Below are 20725 nucleotides of genomic sequence, written 5' to 3'. Positions count from 1 at the left end.
TAAAATGGCACTATGTGATTGGAAAACACATAGGACTCCTGCCCCTATAAAGATAATTGTATTGTTCCATTTTCTGCCTTTCACCTTTGATTAGCCACACGCATTATTCAGTATTCAAAAAGTTCACAAACCAGCTACATCTCAATTCAATTTGTAGGAGAATCTCAGCGCTTCATAGATCTGTCCTTCGCCGATATGCCACTGACAATGCTCACATGTTCATGCAGAGGAAACGATAGTAAACGTGTACATGGGAAGGACAAACGTTTTCAGCTTTTACCACCTCATCTGAACTCGTGTTGAGAAATAACAGATTTTTCTCTCGCTTAGATTCCTCCCTCTCTTGTTTCTGCTGCAGGTGCTGGAGGCTGGTCTCCTCTGGACTCAGACAAATATCAGTGGTTGGAGGTCGACCTGGGCGGACGGACGCAAATCACATCTGTTGCTACGCAAGGTCGCTATGGGAGCTCTGACTGGCAAACGGCCTACCAGCTGATGTTCAGCGACACGGGACACAACTGGAGACAGTACCGATGGGAAGGACGCATAGGAGTGAGCTTATTGTTATATAGCAGTTTTTCTCAAACCTTTTCAGGCTGAGGACCACTTAACCCATTTAACAAACTCTCATGGACCACCCAACTTAAATAACACAACGAAATAACACAATATCTTAATATATTCACCTGAAATGAAAATATTATCCTGGTAACACTTTATTTGACTGGTTGTGAATAAGACTGTCATGACACCGTCACAAACATGACATGACACCTGTCATAAACACGAGTAACTGTTCATGAATATTTATGACTGTTGTCATAAAGTGTCATTCGGTAAATCATGACACTTTTAATACAAATCGCTTACGATTATACAGACTACAATTCTGAAACGGCGCAGAAAATTGACATCATCGTTTACAACTCCGCCTTCTGGTTAGCCACCAATCAGGCTGATTGGCCCAGCAGAAATTCAGCTGGAGAAAGCTAGCCTGGCTAGCCTGGATGAGGTGTTTATGCTCTTCTGGAGTAACTTTGGTAAACTAGCCACTCATGAAAAGGTTCAGGCCTGTTTTATGTTTTCTTCATTTGAGGGCAGAGGCTGATGCTGTGGTTTGCTGGAGGCAAAAAACACCAGAACCAGGCTAATGTGTTGGTGGCAAAATTTAACCGAAAAAGTATCTAATCACATTTACGTCCTAATTTAACGAGGGCAAGGTTTGTTTGGACAACCTTTTTCCCTAATAAGCAAATACGTCTGTCTATCTATCACAATGTATGAGCAACACAAGATTGATTGAGACAATTTAAAATAAATGAAAATCATTTTTCAAATAATTAAGCTGAACACATTATTGTATTTAAAACATTTTCCAGACAAATTTCATGCTAAAATTGTTGCCCCCTGTTAATAGTACAATAAATCTGATTCTGGCCAATCACAGCAACTTTTTCATCAAGTCACTGATTCCACTGAGATGCATCACAGAAAAACTTTTCAACTTTCTTCCATCAAACTGCCAACACACGGAAAGTTACATTTAGAAGTGGATTAAATGTTTGATTTATTTTAAAAGTATTGTTTTTTCAACTTAATTCTGATTGGAGGATGTCTTTCATAGGGTGTTCAATTAAACTATAGGACTGCAACAACAACAATAATAAATTACCAAGTTGCGTTTTTCTTTAGAGCAATTTATGTTAGCCAGATGTTGCGGCTGCTCAGCGCCGTAAAAGCAAATTACTTTAACGAGTTAACATCAAAATAAATCTCACGGGGCAAATTGCTCATTGCTTATACAGTCGCACTGATCACGATGAATAATCCGTACCTGACAGCTGTGCGCCAGAGACGGGCGCAAAAACGACGCTGAGGATGAGAAAGCAGCACCTCCAGCGTGCCATGGTTCCTCCTGGCAGATCACCTGGAAAACTGGACTTGAGGGGGAAAACAGCCAAGCTGGAGCGGAACTCCATCAAAGCATCTCCGCTGCGTTTCGCTCCGGTTTGGATGTAGATGCTGAGAATGTTTTCATCCACAGCTGGGAAGGCGAAGCAGATGCAGCCGTTTCGTTTCCCTCTTTCAAAGATGACAAACTTCTGCTCCAAAGTTGTTCCTTTTCTTTCTTTGTGGTCAACAAACCTCCAGTTCGTCCACAATTAAAGCACGATAAGCTTCCGTTGCACCTAGATTAGGTTGTACAAAGTCTATTTCTGGCTTCAGAGGGAGTATTTTTAAACCAGCCTGCTTCCCGACGTTTTACCTCTCTTCAGACATTTCCCGCTCTGACTTTCTTTAACCCCCTCTCCTCTACAAAACATCTAATGAGATGGGATTTTACTATAGCAACTGTCAGGATAAAAAAAATCTATTTATTTTGATTCTTCACTTGTTAAATCAGATGTTTTTGATAAAAAAGTTTCATTTAATGTGAATAAAAAAGTCATATCAGCTGATATTCCAGTTCAGATATTCCAAGCAGTGCCGGTCCAAACTTATGTGAGGCCCGAAGCAAATGTCATTTGGGGGCCAACTTTTATTTAAACCCACCGAAAACCACAGTCTTTCCAAAATTTCACAGTTCTTTTTTTTGTTGTTGTTGCAATAAAACAGCAAAAACATAAAACCTTTCCAAGTATTTCTGGTCTAGTTTGTGGTGTAAATATCTTATTTAAAACTTTAAATAAAGCAAACCTAACTTACAAGTAACCCTTTCAGCAAGATATAGAAACTTGTTTTAAGTTAATCATTTCTTAATGAGAAATTATCAGTTTCACTTTCAGATTATTTCACTTATAACATTTTGTCCATGTTATATTTTAATCAATATTAAGGTTGTTTTGTTTCCGCCAGTATCTTCAGTTTTTATTTTGAGTAATCTAGTTTTAAGCCATTTATTCATTTATTATTATTTTTAAACACAACCAATATTTGGTAAGCCAACTGTACGCATCGTACTTTGAGCTCATGTCAGGGCAAATAAATGGTCGTTTATGTGCGTTACCCTGCAGACCATTAGGGGGCGCCTGGGGAGCACAGTTTGAAAAAGGTCGTTGATTCTGCACAGGATTTTTTTAGAAGTAAGTGAATGAGCAAACCGCCACATTTCTGTGGGGTCCATGTCGCTATACCAGAGGCAGTCCCAGCCTGTTTGGCGCGGTGCACCCTCACCCGCCCCCACAAAGTTGTTGACGCTGAATTAACTTTGCAGCTTAAAGTCTATGAAAGGTGAGCTCAATACTTGCGTCTCCTGAAGACTACATGAGAGGAACAGGGACAGCCTTTAGGCTTTCAGATCCTGATGATCTTTCCTGCAGCATATTGAAACAAATTCATGGGGGGCCTTAAAACTCCTAATAAGCGCCACATATTGGTTTGCAAAGTTTATCACGACTTTCCAGGCTTGGAGTTGCCCGCTGAGCTGCTCGTCTGTCGTAACTGCTGCAAGACTTCCTTCTAAGCTCAGTAAGGCTGCATTTCTCTGACTCGCTGCTCTTCTCACATCCTTTCCATTTCCCATTGCCTGTGAAGGAGCATGAGAGCCGAAAACGGGGATTACAGTTGTTCCAAGTGTTTCTGAACTTAAGCTTTCTGGTAGTACGGGAGAGATTTCACAGTAGGAAAGAGGAACATGCAGACCAGTTTCACCAGTATAACCACCAGAGGAAAGCAAACATAATGTGCCAACCAGCTGAATCCTGGTATGTCTTGTAAGTGATTGAAAGTGTAAAAAGTGGAATTTACTTAATACTGTTTTTCTTGAAGGTTTGTTGCTGAAAGTACTATGTGGCTGGAGTTTGGGACTGGATGAGTCCTTTTATTGTACATAGAACAAGGTGTCACACAAGCATCAAATTCAATTTTATGCTAAAACAAATTAATTCTCTCTGATAGTATTGTTTTGGAAGTGTTAATGGGCAGCATGATGTGTTTTCCAAGTAAACAGTGCCATATTGTAGCACAATCAATAGCTGTTATAAAATAGGCTGTATATCAATGTAGTGGATACTCCTAATATCATCGCATTGTGTTAGTATTTATTTTTCTTTATTAGTTACAGTTTATAGTATGTTTAAGTTATTTTATTTAGACATAAATTTTGTAATGGGTGCACACTTTAGTTAATATTTGTCTGAATGGTTTACTCACATTTGTTCTTTTGTTTGAGGTGCTGCAACTACAGACCACCTGGAGGAGGAAACTATATTTTTTTAAATAATTAAATTGAAACTTTTTCTATTTTTTGAACATCTTTTGTCCTTGTTTAAGTCTAGTCCCTCACAATCAAATATGATTTCAAAGAAAATTTACTTTGTCGTATAACATCTTGAAATTGGGCTCCTGTCGCTTTAAGAAACTCCTCCTGTTTCTGAAACTTCTGTTTTCTGAAACACAAGCATGTCATTTCTTTTCAGTACAGTATGTATTTCTTTAATTAAAAAGTTACAACAACATTTCATTTCCCTTTGGGATCAATAAAGTATTTTTGAATTTTAATTGCATATCGGACGTGTGTAAATCAAGTACTTTACATCAAAAATAATGGTGAATCATATTCAAATAAATAAATAATTAAAAGCTCAAGTGAAAAGCTAGAACTGCAAGCACTAAAGAAAAGGATCCAGGCTTTCTCAACCAAATCCACTTTTGGACCTGCAGTCAGGTGATAACCGATAATATTAATAATACATTTTATTAACAGGGATCTTTCTTAGGATGCAAGGTCACCTTACATCATTTACTAACTACATATTAGCATAATATGTAGTTAGTAATATCCTACATCACATTATTAGTTCTTTTTGCTGTGGTGTTGTCGTCTATATGTTGTGATATATGAAGATCTTTCTCGTTGTTGTTGTTTTGCAGGCCTTTCCTGGGAACAGTAATGCAGACAGTGTGGTCCAGCACAACCTCCAGCACCCTGTGATCGCTCGCTTCGTCCGCGTCGCTCCTCTCCGCTGGAATCCAAACGGTCGGATTGGACTCAGGCTGGAGGCTTACGGATGTCCTTACAGTCAGTTTTCCCCCCTATTCTACTCTGAAGCATCCATATTGCAATATTCATCTGTCTTCATTAGTGCTGGTGACTGTTTGTTCATATGTCGACTTTATGTATGTTTTCCTCTGTTTTTAAATCAGTTGAAAATTTGTTTAACCTCTTTTAAGATTGAAAATAGTAACTATTTTTTAAATAGTTACTTTTAAACTTGTGGCTCATTCACAAAATTCTTAATCAGGCTGTAGATGTTATTTTCATTCTAATTTCTGTGCCTTATTTGTACTTAATACAGTTAATTTATTGGAATTCATTCTGTGTGTTTGAACATTTTTAGTATTCATAATTGAGAACAAAATTCTCACTGTGGATTTAAAAATGATTTCCCATTTCCCTGTATATAGTGAAGGTGTAGACAATATGAAGAAAGTGATGAACTTGTGTTAACAAAGACAAAAGGGCAGTTTGTTATTTATTCAGAAATTCAACATTAGTAGGGTTTAATCTCTGTTTACTGTATGTTTTTAGCGATTATATTTCCAATGGAGTAAATATTAAACTTGATCAATTTTCAGAAGACTATCAGTGTTGTTTGCATGCTGGATTGAATTTTAAAACACTTGCTTGTTAGATTTGTTAGTGAATATTCAAAGGAATACAATAATTAATAAATGTTTATGTTGTAAGGCCTTAGGAAAGTTATTAGAGATTTGAGACTTAATTCAAACTTATAAGGTTTGTTGGTGAAGTCAAAACGTTTTGACTTCAAGATGAAGAGCTCTCCAAAAAATACACAATGCTGTGAATTTTGTTCATGTATTTCTCAAAAAGGACAAGAAAAAATGCACACAAAACTTTGTTAATATTTCACTAATGATGAAAGACTCAGTTTTGCGAAATAAACTAATTTCAATATGGCCACAAAAAACACCAGCCTAGCGCCAAGACTTTTTAATCAAAAAACAAGAATTGTTTTTTTTTATTGTCCCGCTTTCATTAAGCTAATTTATTTTCAAAATGTCAAATCGCACATTTATGTGGTCGATGGAGACGCAGCTGCTGTTGTGGTCGTCCTTTTTTCAGATTCTGACACGGTGAGCTTTGACGGCGACAGCAGCCTTATTTTCAAGCTGAGTCAAAGACCGAGACAGACGTCCACCAACACCATCCGTCTGACGTTTAAAACCATGAGAAACTCTGGCTTTCTGCTTCACGCTGAAGGACAGAATGAGCTCGGCCTCACTTTGGAGTTCCAGGACGGACGGCTTCTGCTGCTCCTCAGAAAAGGTACGACTCCGACACCTCGATGGTTAAAACTCAAGTCTTCAACAGTTGTGTGTCCCAGCAGGAACCTTTTCCTTTGCTGTTTTGTTTGGTTCCATTGTCATTCCAATAGCAATTACAGCCAGATGAGACAAGTATTCAGAGGTTGTCTTCTAATTAAACAAATTGGAGGCTTGGCTGGTTTGTGATGGTCTACCTCAGGAAACCATCTGTGAGCAGTTTTAATTGCTCAATCCCTGCCTTTCTAATTCCAATTCATTGACTTTAAAAATCACATCACAGGCAACAACTGGCTAATTTGCACCTTTGTCTGCATTAGATTTGCATTAGTTAGTGCAGGTTTTGCTTCAGCTAACCCATTAAGGTCACTCATTTAGCCTCAGCAGCCTTCAGAAGCTCTTATAGAAGTCCCTTCGTTCCACTCTGTTTGCCCAGAGCTGTCCAGGCTGCCGGAATAGATGTCCACACTCATTTAGGATGTAAAATACAATCCAGTGGATGCAGTAATGCACATTTATCAAAATGCCTCAGCATATAGCAGAGGCTCACGTACACATATTTGGGGTTTTATTTTGGCACTGTGATTAGTGCGGTTGCAGATAAACGTTTGTGTTTTTATTGGATTTTCACTTCATTTTCAGCACAAACAAATCAAAACATTTCAAAGCTGCTAAATAAAAAAAGCACAATGTAGCTCACAATAATGACATTGTTGCATTTTATTTAGCACCTTTGATCGTTTATCTTTCATTAGAACCAGATAATCAGATGAAAATATGAAGAAAAAAAAACTCTCCTATTGAAGCAAAGGGTTAAAGGTCATGACTCATTCTAGTTGTTGCTGAATGGTAGACTCAACGGGATTTTCAGGAAGGTGTCGTGCTCTCGCCACGGAGATGTCAATACGTTACTCTGCTTTTATCTGCACACCAACATGCTCATGTCGGAAAAGACCCACCTGTGTTTGAGTTGATGGTCCACAGTGTTGGCTGTGGAGAGCATGGATTATTTCTGCAGAGTACAAAAGTCTCTCTAGGCTTTTGATGTAGGCATAGTTTCTTTTTGGGGGTGCTGAGCAGCAAAAATAATTATTTTACCAACAATTGAGTATCATTAACATTAGTCTGTTGACAAAAAGGAGGTTTGATTTGAGCAAATTATTGCCCAATTTAGTAAATACCAGGTACAAAGTGTGTCAAGTTTTTTGCTCTTCTTAAGGCACCTCAGCTTTTGCCCAAATTTGAAAAGGCTTGCTTCCTCCAAAGAGACGCAGGAACGACTCATCTCAGCGACATTTAAAAAAAAAAAAAATTAATCTATTTCTCTTCTTTTTCATTTTTTTTTTTTATATGAATCTCATCAGTAGTGTGATATGAACAGGCAACATGCATTGTCCATATGAGTGGCCAACATGTCCGTTTGGCACTGTGAGACTTTTGTTAATGAAAGTTGCATTGCAAATTAAATTCACACTCATTATTCTGCCTCGTCTTTTTGGACGTCCCGTGGATCATCGGGCTCGGCGCAGGTGAAATTGTTTCGAGTCCACCTCCTGACTTTTTTTGCTGCCATAAGCCTCTGAACCTTGTTAGAAATCAAAATTGGATTTCTTATATCTGGTGACCTCTGCGGCAAAGGTGTATTACAAGAGACCTTGCTTTTGCATCTCAGCAAAGTCTTTCAGCCTCTGGGGGACATGGCAGTGTGAGTGGCTGACAAAAAAATAATATGAAAACCAGATTTAAGTCCAGATTTTGACTTCATACGGCCGATTGTCTCGAAATTTTTAATCACCTGATCTTTTTTTAAAATCCTGCTTTTCTTTGTTTTGCATTTTGAAGCTCTGCTTACAACCTGGCTATGATCCACTTGCACAAAATGAGACTTTTTAAAATTATTTTTAAGATTTCAGTTCAAGAGTATATTTTGAATGTCTTCTTATATTTTGTATTATTGTACAGCTGAGATTGGATTTTAGACATAAATTCTGATATGTGTATCTCTAACAGAGACTAACAGTGTAGGGGAAAGATGTATATGTTTACGGTTTCATATATTCTATGTTATGGAGCATTGTTTTTCATTAAAGATTTCCGTCTGTAAAGTACAGCAGTCTGAGTTTTATGCAGAAAGATGTAAATTCTGCAGGTTCTATAGGTGAGTTACTGTGTGGGATGCACATCTACACCCTTAGCTCAGCATCCAATTGCCACTGGAGCATAAATCCAGCTATAGTAGGTGAGATAGCACTGGAGAGCACAGATAAGGAGGAAATGGAGAGGTGGAATATTGCAGATTTAAAGCAAAACGAGATGCAGTAAAAAAAAAAAAAAGAACCTGTGACATATTCACTCACAATGCAGAGAAAGTCAAGTTTCTATTAGAAGTTATTCAAAAGTCAGTCTAGAGATCCCAAACTGAACATGAAGTTTCCTAATTAATACTGCCATCCTGAGTAGTTTATACAAAACTTTAGTATAACGGAAAGTAGAGAATAAGATAGACTGAAAAATCATCCCAGAGTTTCTAAATCATAAGAAGAGGACTCAAAAAAAATTAGCAATAGTGTTATCAGTCAGTTTCTGAAGAATTAAGTCATTCAAAACAGCGAATGAAGGTCATAAAACCCGAGAATGTTTCTCCAGTAGAATTTCAGCCGGGACAATTACTGTGAACAATGACGGAGATTTTCTGCGCAGTTTTAGAATTGTAATCTGCCTGTAGTTTTAGCAATGGCAGCAGAGGAAGTGGACAAAGTCCATAGGGGGGCCCAGAAGAAAATCTTTGGGAACCACTGCTCTAACAGATGTTGGCAGACTTCCTGGCAGCAGGTGATGCAACAGCTGTGTACATTTTCTACACTACACTGCTGCTTTTATCCAGCACTGAGTCATGTCAGTCCCATTGATGTTTGTGATTTTTTTTGGTCAGTTGTTTATATTGGTCTACTTTCATTGCTTCCAAAAAAGACAATATAAACTCATTTAGGGTTAGGGCTAGTCATACAACTATATTCCAAGTGAAACAGCATAAAACAAGTCCCCAAAATCTTAGCATGAAAATATCCAAACCATTTGGAAGGAACACATTTGTCACTCATAGTTAAAGACAACCAGTTTTCATCTCCAGACCTCAGTCTGCCGATCAATAATTAAACATACATCAGTCTTCTTCTCTCTGTCTCCCACCACGTCTTCAGTCTCTTCCCTCCTTCTGTTGTGACAGATTAATATAGATTAATGATTTAATACTTTTCACTTAGTCACTCTCCATCTTTTATTCTTTCTTACCCTATTTCAAACAGTGTCTGATTCATATTTAATGAATGAGTGAGTGCATTTAGCAAGGTCTTCACCTCAGTTTCTCAGCACAAAAATCTTTTGCTCTGTTGGCACTTTAGGGAGCACTTTGAGAGTCAGCGGCGCTTCCTTGTTCATTTATTCATGCTCGTCGGCCTCTTTTCTCACCTCTTTTAGTGTTAATTACATGAAGTGTTGATGCCGGCTTTCTCTGAGGCTTTAACAGCAAGTGCAGATGAAGGCCTTGTTCCTGAGACAAGATCCCTGGGAGAAACGCTTCTTTTTAACCCTTCACTTTCACTAAACCCTCCCCCTCCCCCAAATATTCAGAAATTTGTAGCTTGAGAAGTAATTTTAATGACACTAAGCAATTTTTTTCACACAATGAACACCTTACAAACCAAGGCTTAACAATTAGGGTGCATTCACACCAACTCTGTTTAGTCCGCTTTAATTTAACTCCAGTCTGTTTAGAAAGTCCAGTTCGTTTGGGGGAGGTGTAAATGCACAGTCTAACTCTGGTCCGCCTAAAAACCTCGGCCTCAATTTGGGTGAAGTGAACTCTGGTGCGGTTCGAATGCATATGTGAACGCTAAGTGGACTGGGCAATGCTCCAAAAGCACAAAGCGAGCAATAACGCAGGGAATTCTGGGTGAACAGGTTTTTCAAAGGGTTTAGTTTGTTTGAAACAAAGCAGCGTGAAAGCAAACCACATCAGTTTAAAATGTAACAAATGTTGCTACTTAGGTCCCCAGTCGAACTGAATCTACCGAACTATCAAGTGTGAAAACATCCAATTAAACTCTGTGTGTATTTGATGTAATTAATGACGTCAATGTTTGTCGTACAAATACAGTACCCTAATTGCCTCAATCTATGATCAGCATCATCAATCGTCGTTTTGCTCTCGAATTCTAGGGAAGAGTTCCAGACAGCATCTTGTGTCTCTGGGCAGCCTGTTGGACGACCAACACTGGCATCGTGTCGCGGTGGAGCAACACGGCAGTCACTTCAACCTCACCGTGGACAAAAACACAAAGTGGGTGGTGATCCCACCATGGTTCACCCACTGGGACTATGACCAGGTGAACTTTCAAAATGTTGATTTATGAGGTGCGCGTGCAAAGTATGCTTCCAGTGCAGCTCATAGTTTCATGCTGACATGTTTTCCTTTCACAGATGACCGTTGGAGCAGATCAGAACCTCGACTCTCAAAACTCAAATAGAAATTTCCACGGCTGTGTTGAAAACCTTCTCTACGATGGCCAGAACCTGATTGGCTTGGCTAAACAGAGGGACCAGAGTGTTACTGCGATGGTAGATATACTTCCAGTGGATTCGTGGAAAAACGCTCATTTTACCTTTAAATGCACAAGATAAAGGATATATATTTAAATTGCTTAACAAAATTCAATTCTGTTTTATTCACATAGCGCCAGTTCACAACAACTGTCGTCTCAAGGCACTTTACAAAAAAAATCATTTGATTTCAATCATACATTTCAATTGGTCCTACTTCTCAAACAATGCCAATAGTTGAATTCATTAGTCTAAGTAGTTTAAAAAGTTTCAATCTAAGGAAACCCAGCAGCATCAAGACATACATCTAGAATACCGCAAGAAGAAAAAAAAAGTCAACTTTTAGCTCATTCAAAGTTGCTATGTGTAGTACCAGATACCAGTACTTTTCTTTTTTTTTTAAATAAAGTCAGCAGAAGCACAGATTATGAAGTGTTGCTTCAGGGTTAGGATTATAGTTCTACGGTTTGGTATTAACTATTAATGATAAGGTTTGTTTCTAGGCTTTAAGCTGCAGAAATGAATGAAAAATGAAAGGAAGTCAATGGAAAGTCCTTGTGGAGCTAGAAAAACACACTGTGTGTGTGTGTGTGCTTGGTTATTGGATTGGTTCAAGCTGATGTGCACTTCAAACTGCTGTACTAATCCCACACGGAGCTTTTGGAATTAATTAAGTGTTGCATGCTTGATGTAAAAAGGACAGCTGGTATTCCTGCTGGATGTGACGCATCACATTTCCTGCTCTTGCAGTACTTGTGCTGCAGATATGACTTCTCACATCTAAAAGTCTGCTGATCAGAGGAGGAATGTTTTCCATCTATTTTCTCAGCTCTTCTCCCTTTTGCTTCCTCTTTGGCCTTAGAAAACATTTCCCTGGTACTTTTTGTTTTGATTTGGTGTTTGTTCCAATGGTATTAAGGCAATTCTAACATCCTTTGTAAGGAAAAACAGCTGATGAGGTTTCAGTACCTACAGATTTGAAAAGTCCTCCATGTTTATTGAACGTCATGTCTCTCACTCTGTCTTTTACTCGTTTGACTCAGGGCAACGTGACATTTTCCTGCTCTGAACCAGTCTTCGTTGCCGTGACGTTCACGGGCCCCCGGAGTTTCCTGCGGTTGCCTGGGGACATAGGTCTGCATTCGGCAGGGGTCTCGCTGGGGCTTCAGTTTCGGACGTGGGACACGGAGGGGCTGCTGCTGACCTTTGATCTCCCGAAGCGAGACGGGACGGTATGGCTACACCTGAGAGACGCCAAAGTACATCTTCAAATCCACAAGGCTGGAAGGCCCCCTGTAGAGCTAAAAGCAGGTCAGTGCGGCCGCTCACAGGTCTCGATCCAAAGTTCACAGTTTGCAAAGCAGCATCTGCTTTTTCTTCCTTTATTGTTTGCTTGCATTGGAAAAAGCGTTCAGTACAAGCAAATACTCAACACTAGAATGAAATGGAAGAAAATCTCTAAGTGGTTTAGATGTATGTAGATTTGCTTTGGCAACTCCGCTCGCCGTTTAGACATATTTTCAGATTTAAAATAAGAATCCAGAACAAAATCAAGATATTTCACATATACATATAAACAACAGCCTCATCAGCATACATAGAAAACGTGCACAAAGACTCGCTTAAGGCAGATCATGTAAGGGGGCCAAGAATTCAGCCCTGTGGTACACCAACATTCTTTCTCTAGCTACAGTTTAAGAAGACAAAAGTGAGTCACATACGTGAGGAGTTGTATTTTATGTAACAGGGAAAGGCGATAACACAGGTCACTTTTCAGAACTTTTCAGATCTACATGCATCACAATCATATCAGAGGTTATATGAATAGTTTTTGTGATAGCAGAAAGGTAATTAACTGTGAAAAAACTACATGCAACTGCAGGTTCATGCTTGAATGACGGTCAGTGGCATTCAGTGGACTTGAGATCACGACAACATCTGACCGTCACAGTGGATGGAACTGAAGTTGCCTCTGCAAGTCCCACATACCCCATCACTCCAGGAGGTCATCTTTTCTATGGCGGTAAGAGGAGCTGTGCTTTCTTAATAATCATTTAAACATGGCAGGTTTGACAGGTACAGCAGTTGGCTTTTATTACTTCAATAACACAAACATTTCTGTAAAGAGTTTGCTTGCACTATGTCAAAGTTCTGGGTATTCCTGGTTTTTTATAGTTTGCCTTGAACGAACCTTTAAACCTTCAAGCAGGCTTCCTTTTATTTTTTTAAAGTGGTCCTGAGCAATAGCTGCATGTGACTTTTTTTTAAACAAACTCTGATCGAGGTATCATCCGAGCATGAAAACTGGCACAACTCACCAGATGAACAATCGTTCTGTCTCAACATACCAGGCAACTTTATTTAAACTAGATTTCCAAGGAGTTGCGTGGAAATTTTTCAACATTTATTTTATTGCATTAATGCAAAAAAACCCAGCAAAGATAACATTGGTTGGGAACATAGCTCAGACATGGTTATTTTCAAAGAACTTAATCATCTTTCCTCTGTTTCTAAAATACATTACCTTTAAATTCTATTCATTTCCCATAGTTTTTAGGCCCGGTGGTTGGGGACCACTGGTTTAAAGTGTTTGTGCTGTACAGCATGAATACATTTTGGATTTTACTTTATTTTAAGGTAATTCTGAGGTGTAGATTTTAAGGTGTCATGGCTAACATCGCCTGTAACAGCTGTGGTCATGTAGAATAACTCAGATTGTTTAGCTGACAACTGTGGTGTACGACGATGGAGGATCAAGCAGATTTTCAGATTTAAACCAAACTTTAGGGCAATTTCATGATTTTCTCTGGACTTCACTGGTTGACTCGTCTTTTACTCCTAGGTTGCCCGGCCGAAGGGAACGGCCGCTCGTGCAGAAATCCCTCCAGTGCTTTCCAAGGATGTATGCGTCTCCTGACGGTGGAAGACGAACTGGTGGATCTCATCAAGGTCCAGCAGAGGCTGATGGGAGATTACAGCAACCTCCAGATCGACATGTGTGGCATTATGGACAGGTGAGGGGAAAAAAGTCCAACAAATTCTTTTTTTTTGTTTTACTCAAATTAATTTTGTCAAATGAACTAATAGTTTACTTTTTCATTTGTTTATTCTTTCAAAAACCAGTTTTCTAATTCCGTTTTATTGTAAGAAAAGAAGTTGGAGTCCACCAGTCACAATCCTTAATCTGTAGAAACATTTTTCACCCTTAATGTTGATGAAAACAAGTTCTAGTTCCATTTACAGATAATTCCACTTATACCAAGACATTTTTCCCAAGATATAAGTGAAATAATCTGCCAGTGAAACTAGTACTTTTTAAATCAATATCATGTAATTATTGACTTACAACAAGCTCCTATATGTTGCTGAAAAGTTATTTGTAAGGTAGTTTTGTCTTATTTCAAGTGTAGTAAGACGTTTGCACTAGAAATGAGCCCAAAAACACTTGGTAAGATTTTGCGTTTTTGTAGTGTACTTACCGTATGTAACGTAATTTAAATCGAATGTTGTAACATTTTTACAGTCTGATTAACTAACAAAATTTAGTTTAGCATTTGTTTTACAATTGCAATTACAAAAATCCAGCTGCTTTTAAACTTATTTAACTTTCTATGTCCTAATTGCGTTAAGAAAATCAATTCTCCGGGACAATAATATGCATTGTGCAGTTAATTGAAGACTCTTTTGGGTTTTTTTAATATTATCATTGCATAGACTTTTAATTCGGTAATAGTGAAATCACACTTTAAATCTTTTTGGGGGGTTTGAAATAGCTCCCTATTGAAAACTCATATATTTTACAAATCTGTCATAATTCGGTTTAATGACATTTTTCTCCCACCAGAGGCGACAGACACTCTGGCCCGATCATTTCCTTCTCTTTGCTTACGCTGCTGAAAATGTCAGGACAAGCTCTCCTGCAGGATTTTGCTGCTTTGTTACACAGAAACCTCACATGACATTTGACCTTTTCTGAATCATTCGGTAAATGTTAGCGATATTGTCTTATAAAAATGAGTCGGTAGAATTGATTTTCTACATGCTTTTTGCTTTTAAGCTCCGTTCTGGTATTTCTATTACTGATATAATCGACGTCTGATTGATCATGCGCCTGCTGAATTCATCTGTGGTTTGACATTTTGGCTTATGAAAAAGTTTGGAAGTTATGCATTTTGCAGGTAAACAAGGCAAGTGTCAAATGGAAAGATATTCATCATGCATGTAGCTAAATTCAAAGGTGGGGAAGAATAAATCTAAAAGACAAAGAGCATGTTTGCTTGGCTGTTTATAAACCTTTCTAATTTAAAAGTCGTTCACATCACCTTCCATTTACCTTACAATTTGTTGCCCTTAATATCCTTCTAAATATTTCACCCAACAGCTTCAGAGCTCCTATCTCTTACTTTGTTTGTCTGGGTTTTATTTTTTTTTCTTCAGTTCCTCGAACAACCTTAATTTCTTTTCGGTTTTCTAATTTCCGGAACATTTCTTTATGTTTCCTGCTTCGTCGTCTCAGAAACTGCTGTGCTCTTCAGTTGCCAGGTTCACTCTGATGCAGAGTCGGCAAATCGGCAACAAAATAAGAAATCTTGAAAAAGATTGTGAGGAGAAAAAATGACTGCGACTATCCCCTCGCTGAAAAGCTGGAAATGAAGTAAAACTATTCGACTTGTCTGCGTCATTTGGAGCCAAAAATGACTATATGCAAACACGAAAGTCAAGTCAAGTTCATTTGAATAGCACGTCATCAACAAGGCACTTCAAAATGTTCAAACTGAAACGTACATTTTCAGAAAATTGCGCGATTATGACTCATTAAGGGGGCAGTATTATGTGTTTAGCATAATCAAGTAACTATGTTACCTTCAGTTGTAATAACAATGCTGCATATATCAAATATTAATTCAAAGAAATTTTACTTCCTGATATAAGGCCTTAAAATTGGTCCTCTGTCTCTTTAGAAACTCCTGCTCTGTCTGAAATCCGCCTTCAGGAAGTCATCACGACAGCTCTTCTCTGTTAACTATTTAACAACATTTTTACCAGCATTTTCCTGAGAAGCAGCTCATATAATGAGCTCAGCTGATGCCCAGTTCAACCAGGTGTTTGCTAATTGCTTCTGGCTAGTCTGAAGGAGCTGAGTTGGGAAGTTGTGGGGGAGGGATGTCTGTGAGGCGGACGCTTGGAAACTGGAGATTAAAGGAACTCTCAACCATGCATGAAAGAATCAAGGCAACACTCCAGGTATGATTTTGATGAGGGGATAACAGTATAACATGATATAAAGCTCAAAAAAGTCGATTTTTACATAATACTGCCCCTTCAAGAAGCTAATGTATATTTAGCTCACTAAAAATAAGTTTTATTTTGTGAATGATGTGATGGAAAAATTACATTGTCACGTCTGCTAGTCATGTTATATGAATGATTGTGAACTCTCACCAAAAGAACTACCGTATTTTCCGCACTATAAGGCGCACCTTCAATGAATGGCCTATTTTAAAACTTTTTTCATATATAAGGCGCACCGCATTATAAGGCGCATAGAACAGACGCTACAGTAGAGGCTGGGGTTACGTTATGCATCCATTAGATGGAACTGCGCTAAAGGGAATGTCAACAAAATAGTCAGATAGGTCAGTCAAACTTTATTAATAGATTACAAACCAGCGTTCTGAAAACTCCGTTCATTCCCAAAATGAATAAACAGCTGTTTTATTATTTTCCCCGAGGTAAAGTAAGTGTCGTGGTATTTTCGTGACACAGTTTATCTTTTAACAACAGCAAGGTATAACATATAGTGGAGGGGAACTTTTCCTCGATTCAATAAACACGTAAAAAACAGTCTGATACTGTTACGGTAAATCAAACGTTAGTGCAATCACAATATATATCCACTTCCACACCATTGATTCGTTCATGTTAAATTCTCTCGCTGCTGCTCTATTCCCGTGTTCTACTGCGTGACTGATCGCCTTGAGCTTAAACTCTGCGTCGTAAGCGTGTCTCTTAATAGGAGCCATTTTGGGGTCTTTACACAAAACTCAGTGTGCACCGCGCGCTTCTCCTTCTACGGGGGAAAATGAAGTCGGCGGCTGCTTACCGTAGTTGCGAGACTTGTTGTGGTTCAATATTGGTCCATATATAAGGCGCACCGGATTATAAGGCGCACTCTCGGCTTTTGAGAAAATTGAAGGTTTTTAGGTGCGCCTTATAGTGCGGAAAATACGGTAACACGACAAGAATTACGACTACCCAATATGCAACTTTATCAGGAAGCTTTTATACGCGCACAAATAACATCACTTATGTTAAACAACCATAATATCCGATCTGGGCGAACTTGGAAGGTGAAGTAAATGCTCCATTTAAAGCTTTTGATTATCTATCCCAAAATCCAAATGATGGAGTAAAATCCAATCCAATCACACTAAAAACGTTTGGCAGCATTTACTGTATGTATCGTGCAGATTTAGTTGTTTGTAAAGAAGTTTTTTGTGAAATGCCAGTTTTCCATAAGATCTACAATGTTGTTGTGAAAAATGACAGGTTACTGTTTGTTACATTTGCTCTGCAAACAGTGTGTCTGAATGAGCATTTCAGTGCTTTACAAGTTTTGTGTAGAAGAGACGGACCTCCTGTTATTTATGTAGAAGAGCTTTACTGTTACAGAGCTTTTGATTTACAGGTGTCATACAGTCATGAAGATGCAAATGTTTATATTGTTCCATACTGTTTCTTGTGAACAATAAAAATGGCAGTTCAATTACTGATTTCTGGTCTAATCATTTTACTCTTACAAACTCAGCTGTGTATTATAGCTGTAAAACAATTGCTTAGTGAGTGAAATAAAGTTAAATTTGGTACTATTTTAGAATTTAATTAAATGTTAATTAAATTTCAAATCTTCCATGAGAGTAAATTTTACTCTATTTAGACTGGGACCAAATGTCTTTTTTAGAGTAAAATCTTTTTTCAAATTGACTAAATTTTACTCTGGAAATTTTCCTGTGTAAGAACACGCAAAAAAAAATACACCTGTTCTTTTTCCTATTCTTTTATTTGGATTACTGTGTAACTTTGCCATTAAAATGATCAATACACCAGTCCCTTGTCTGTTCTGATTAGATCTGTTGCTGGCAGAGATGGTCATCCCTCTAGTGTCCGTGTTGATCCAAAAGCTCCAGAGTGGAGAATCGACATGTTTACCACTTCAACTAAACACACAGACCGAACTAGACCCCACATCCTGTTTGAAGGTTGTGATTATGATAGGGTGACCAAACGTCCCTATTTCCTGGGACATGTCCGTATTTCACGTCCTGTCCCGGGCGTCCCGGGTTTTTTTTAGAAAGTGAGGAAATGTCCTGTTTTTTAAATTTCCTTCATTGGACCATTAAATTTACAGGCACTAGGGCGCTGCGCACGGCGCTGCGTGTGACGTAATCCCTGAGCCGCGTCAGTGCTGGCAGCCCTGTTCTTAATCAGAAGATAGATAAGCGTGGCTGTCAGTACGCCAACAACATGCCAAAGCGCAAATGTATGGAGTTTCCCCGCTTTTTAAAAATAAATGGCTTTATTGCTACGATTAGAACAAAATGCGTTCGTGTTCTCATAAACAACGCAATAAACCCAGAAGCAATAAAAATCTACAAAATTATTTAAAAATGATATTTTTATAAGTTAAAGATTTGCTGTATTGCTGAAGCAGTGTTGGAGCTTTGTGCCATCTGACCTATAAAATGTATTCATTCCCTTCATGCTCTATTCATTGCCTTTACAAATCCGTCCTGATCAACAAAATTCAGCTAATTTGACTATTGTTTTAACTAAGAAATATTTTAATAAATGTCAAAATGACATATAACATAAAACAAGTGATTGCACAAGTATCCAGCCCTTCAAGTCTGTATTTAGATGCACTTTTAGCTTCAATCACAGCATGCAGTTATCCAGAATGAATATGTCTCAGTCACATCTGGAGACTGCAATGTAATCCCATTCTGCTGAAGTCCTGCTAAAAGTTTTCTATGGGATTGAGGGCTTTGACAAACCCTTACCCTAACCCCAGAACATCTTTGTTTCGACAAAACTGTTTCAATTTCTATGTAGTTTCACCTGGGTTATTGTCTTGCTGGAAAATAAGAGTTGTACTTGTCTCTATCTTTTCTCCATGTAAATTTTTTTTTGGTCATTTTGTAGAACTCAGACTATATAGCGGTACTCAGGAAACCTCTACTCTACACGCTGAAGTATGTTTGAAACAGATTGGCTTTAATGTTAGGCTAGTTAGCCCACAGAGGAAAAAAAGGCGCGTGTATTGACCTTGTGAAGAAACACTCACAAAGTGAACCGTAAAACAAGTAAAAAACTTAGCCATCAGGCTAATTGCTGTTAGCAAATCAAGCTTAAATGAATTCACTCAGAACATTTATGTGCTTTTAATGTTTGCGGTGATTCATTGTGACTCTAAGCTGCAAATGAACAGTTTGTTTCTCGTCACCGAAGCCATATTGAATTTTTCCGTAAGTAGGAAAGAAATAAAAATACATCGCAATTTGGACTTTTTCTGAGTTATTATCGCGGGATAATAATTCATCTGACAGTTTTGATTGTGTCTCTGTTATGCTGGTTGTCTGAATGGTTTAAAGGGCCGTTTTCATGTTCGGTTCCATCTCAACCTTAACAGACATAAACATGCAGTGAATAAATCGACTTTCAATCAGTTTTTTGCACCAAAGACGTAATAATAATAATAAACATGTTTTATTATTATAAAACACGACAAACCAATGGGAATCTCATCTGTCCGTGTATCAATCAACTCCAAATCAGGACCGGATAACCTCTGCTTCATCTCCCCCAGATGTTCCCCAAGTTACTGTGAGCATGGAGGCAGCTGCACTCAGTCGTGGGGCACGTTTGACTGCAACTGCTCCGGCACCGGCTATGGTGGAGCCACATGTCACAGCTGTAAGGATGTGTGTTGATTACTGCTGCTTTGGACATAATTCACTCTATGTGGGAATGTTTGCACCAATCTCCATGTTTCCTCTGAGGATGACGAGCTCTGATGAGCTGTCATCCTCAGAGGATGGCATCAGAACATGAAGAATTTTATATATATATATATATATATATATATATATATATATATATATATATATATAGTTCTTTTTTCGCCCTCAGCTATATACGAGCGGTCCTGTGAGGCCTACAAACACAGAGGCAACACATCAGGATATTATTACATTGACGCTGACGGTAGTGGACCCATCAAACCACAGCTGCTATTCTGCAATATGACAGGTAGCTTTCACACACACACACACACACGCACACACGCCATCCAATCACAGCATGTCGTCACTCAGGTGTCCAGTCTCTCTCTCAACAGCCAGCGTTGCTGCTTGTGCTGGATCTTTAAAGGGAATTTCTCACTCAGGCAGAATATAAAAAATGTATTCTTTTTTTTTTTTTTTTGATACAGAAGACGAGACGTGGACAGTGGTCCAGCACAACAACACAGAACTGACCAAAATCCAGCCGTCCACAGAAAGAAGTCAGCATCTGACTCACTTTGAATACGCTGCGGACGAAGAGCAGCTAATGGCAACCATCAACCAATCAGAGTACTGCGAACAGGAACTGGCTTACCACTGCAGGAAGTCCCGCCTTCTCAATTCGCCAGGTGAGGTTTGACGATTAACTACAGCAAGAGTACAAGAGAATCAGATTAACATGAAGAGCAATTTGGTTCTGATTTTGAGGGTCAGGATTGGATTTAGAAACAATCTAAAGATTCTGTTCAATTTCTGTCAGTTTATATTTAAACAAAATA

At 38.5% G+C, this 20725-nt stretch overlaps 1 protein-coding gene across 1 annotated transcript in view; it reads left to right on the top strand.

Moving 5' to 3' along the window:
* Positions 1–20725, top strand: part of LOC116713854 (contactin-associated protein-like 4) — a 48350-nt gene that overhangs the window by 10979 nt on the left and 16646 nt on the right. Inside the window, exons 3-13 of the mRNA XM_032554136.1 lie at positions 359–552; positions 4873–5020; positions 6086–6289; positions 10504–10670; positions 10765–10902; positions 11928–12195; positions 12767–12907; positions 13727–13898; positions 19751–19857; positions 20074–20193; positions 20375–20575. Coding sequence (XP_032410027.1) covers positions 359–552; positions 4873–5020; positions 6086–6289; positions 10504–10670; positions 10765–10902; positions 11928–12195; positions 12767–12907; positions 13727–13898; positions 19751–19857; positions 20074–20193; positions 20375–20575 — 1860 coding nt within the window. The remainder of the gene's footprint in view (positions 1–358; positions 553–4872; positions 5021–6085; positions 6290–10503; positions 10671–10764; positions 10903–11927; positions 12196–12766; positions 12908–13726; positions 13899–19750; positions 19858–20073; positions 20194–20374; positions 20576–20725) is intronic.

This window comes from Xiphophorus hellerii, chromosome 22, assembly GCF_003331165.1.
Source record: "Xiphophorus hellerii strain 12219 chromosome 22, Xiphophorus_hellerii-4.1, whole genome shotgun sequence".
NCBI classification, from domain to species: Eukaryota; Metazoa; Chordata; class Actinopteri; order Cyprinodontiformes; family Poeciliidae; genus Xiphophorus; species Xiphophorus hellerii.
Note: the sequence above shows the minus strand (reverse complement) of the source record. Positions and strands in the feature narration are given on the sequence as shown.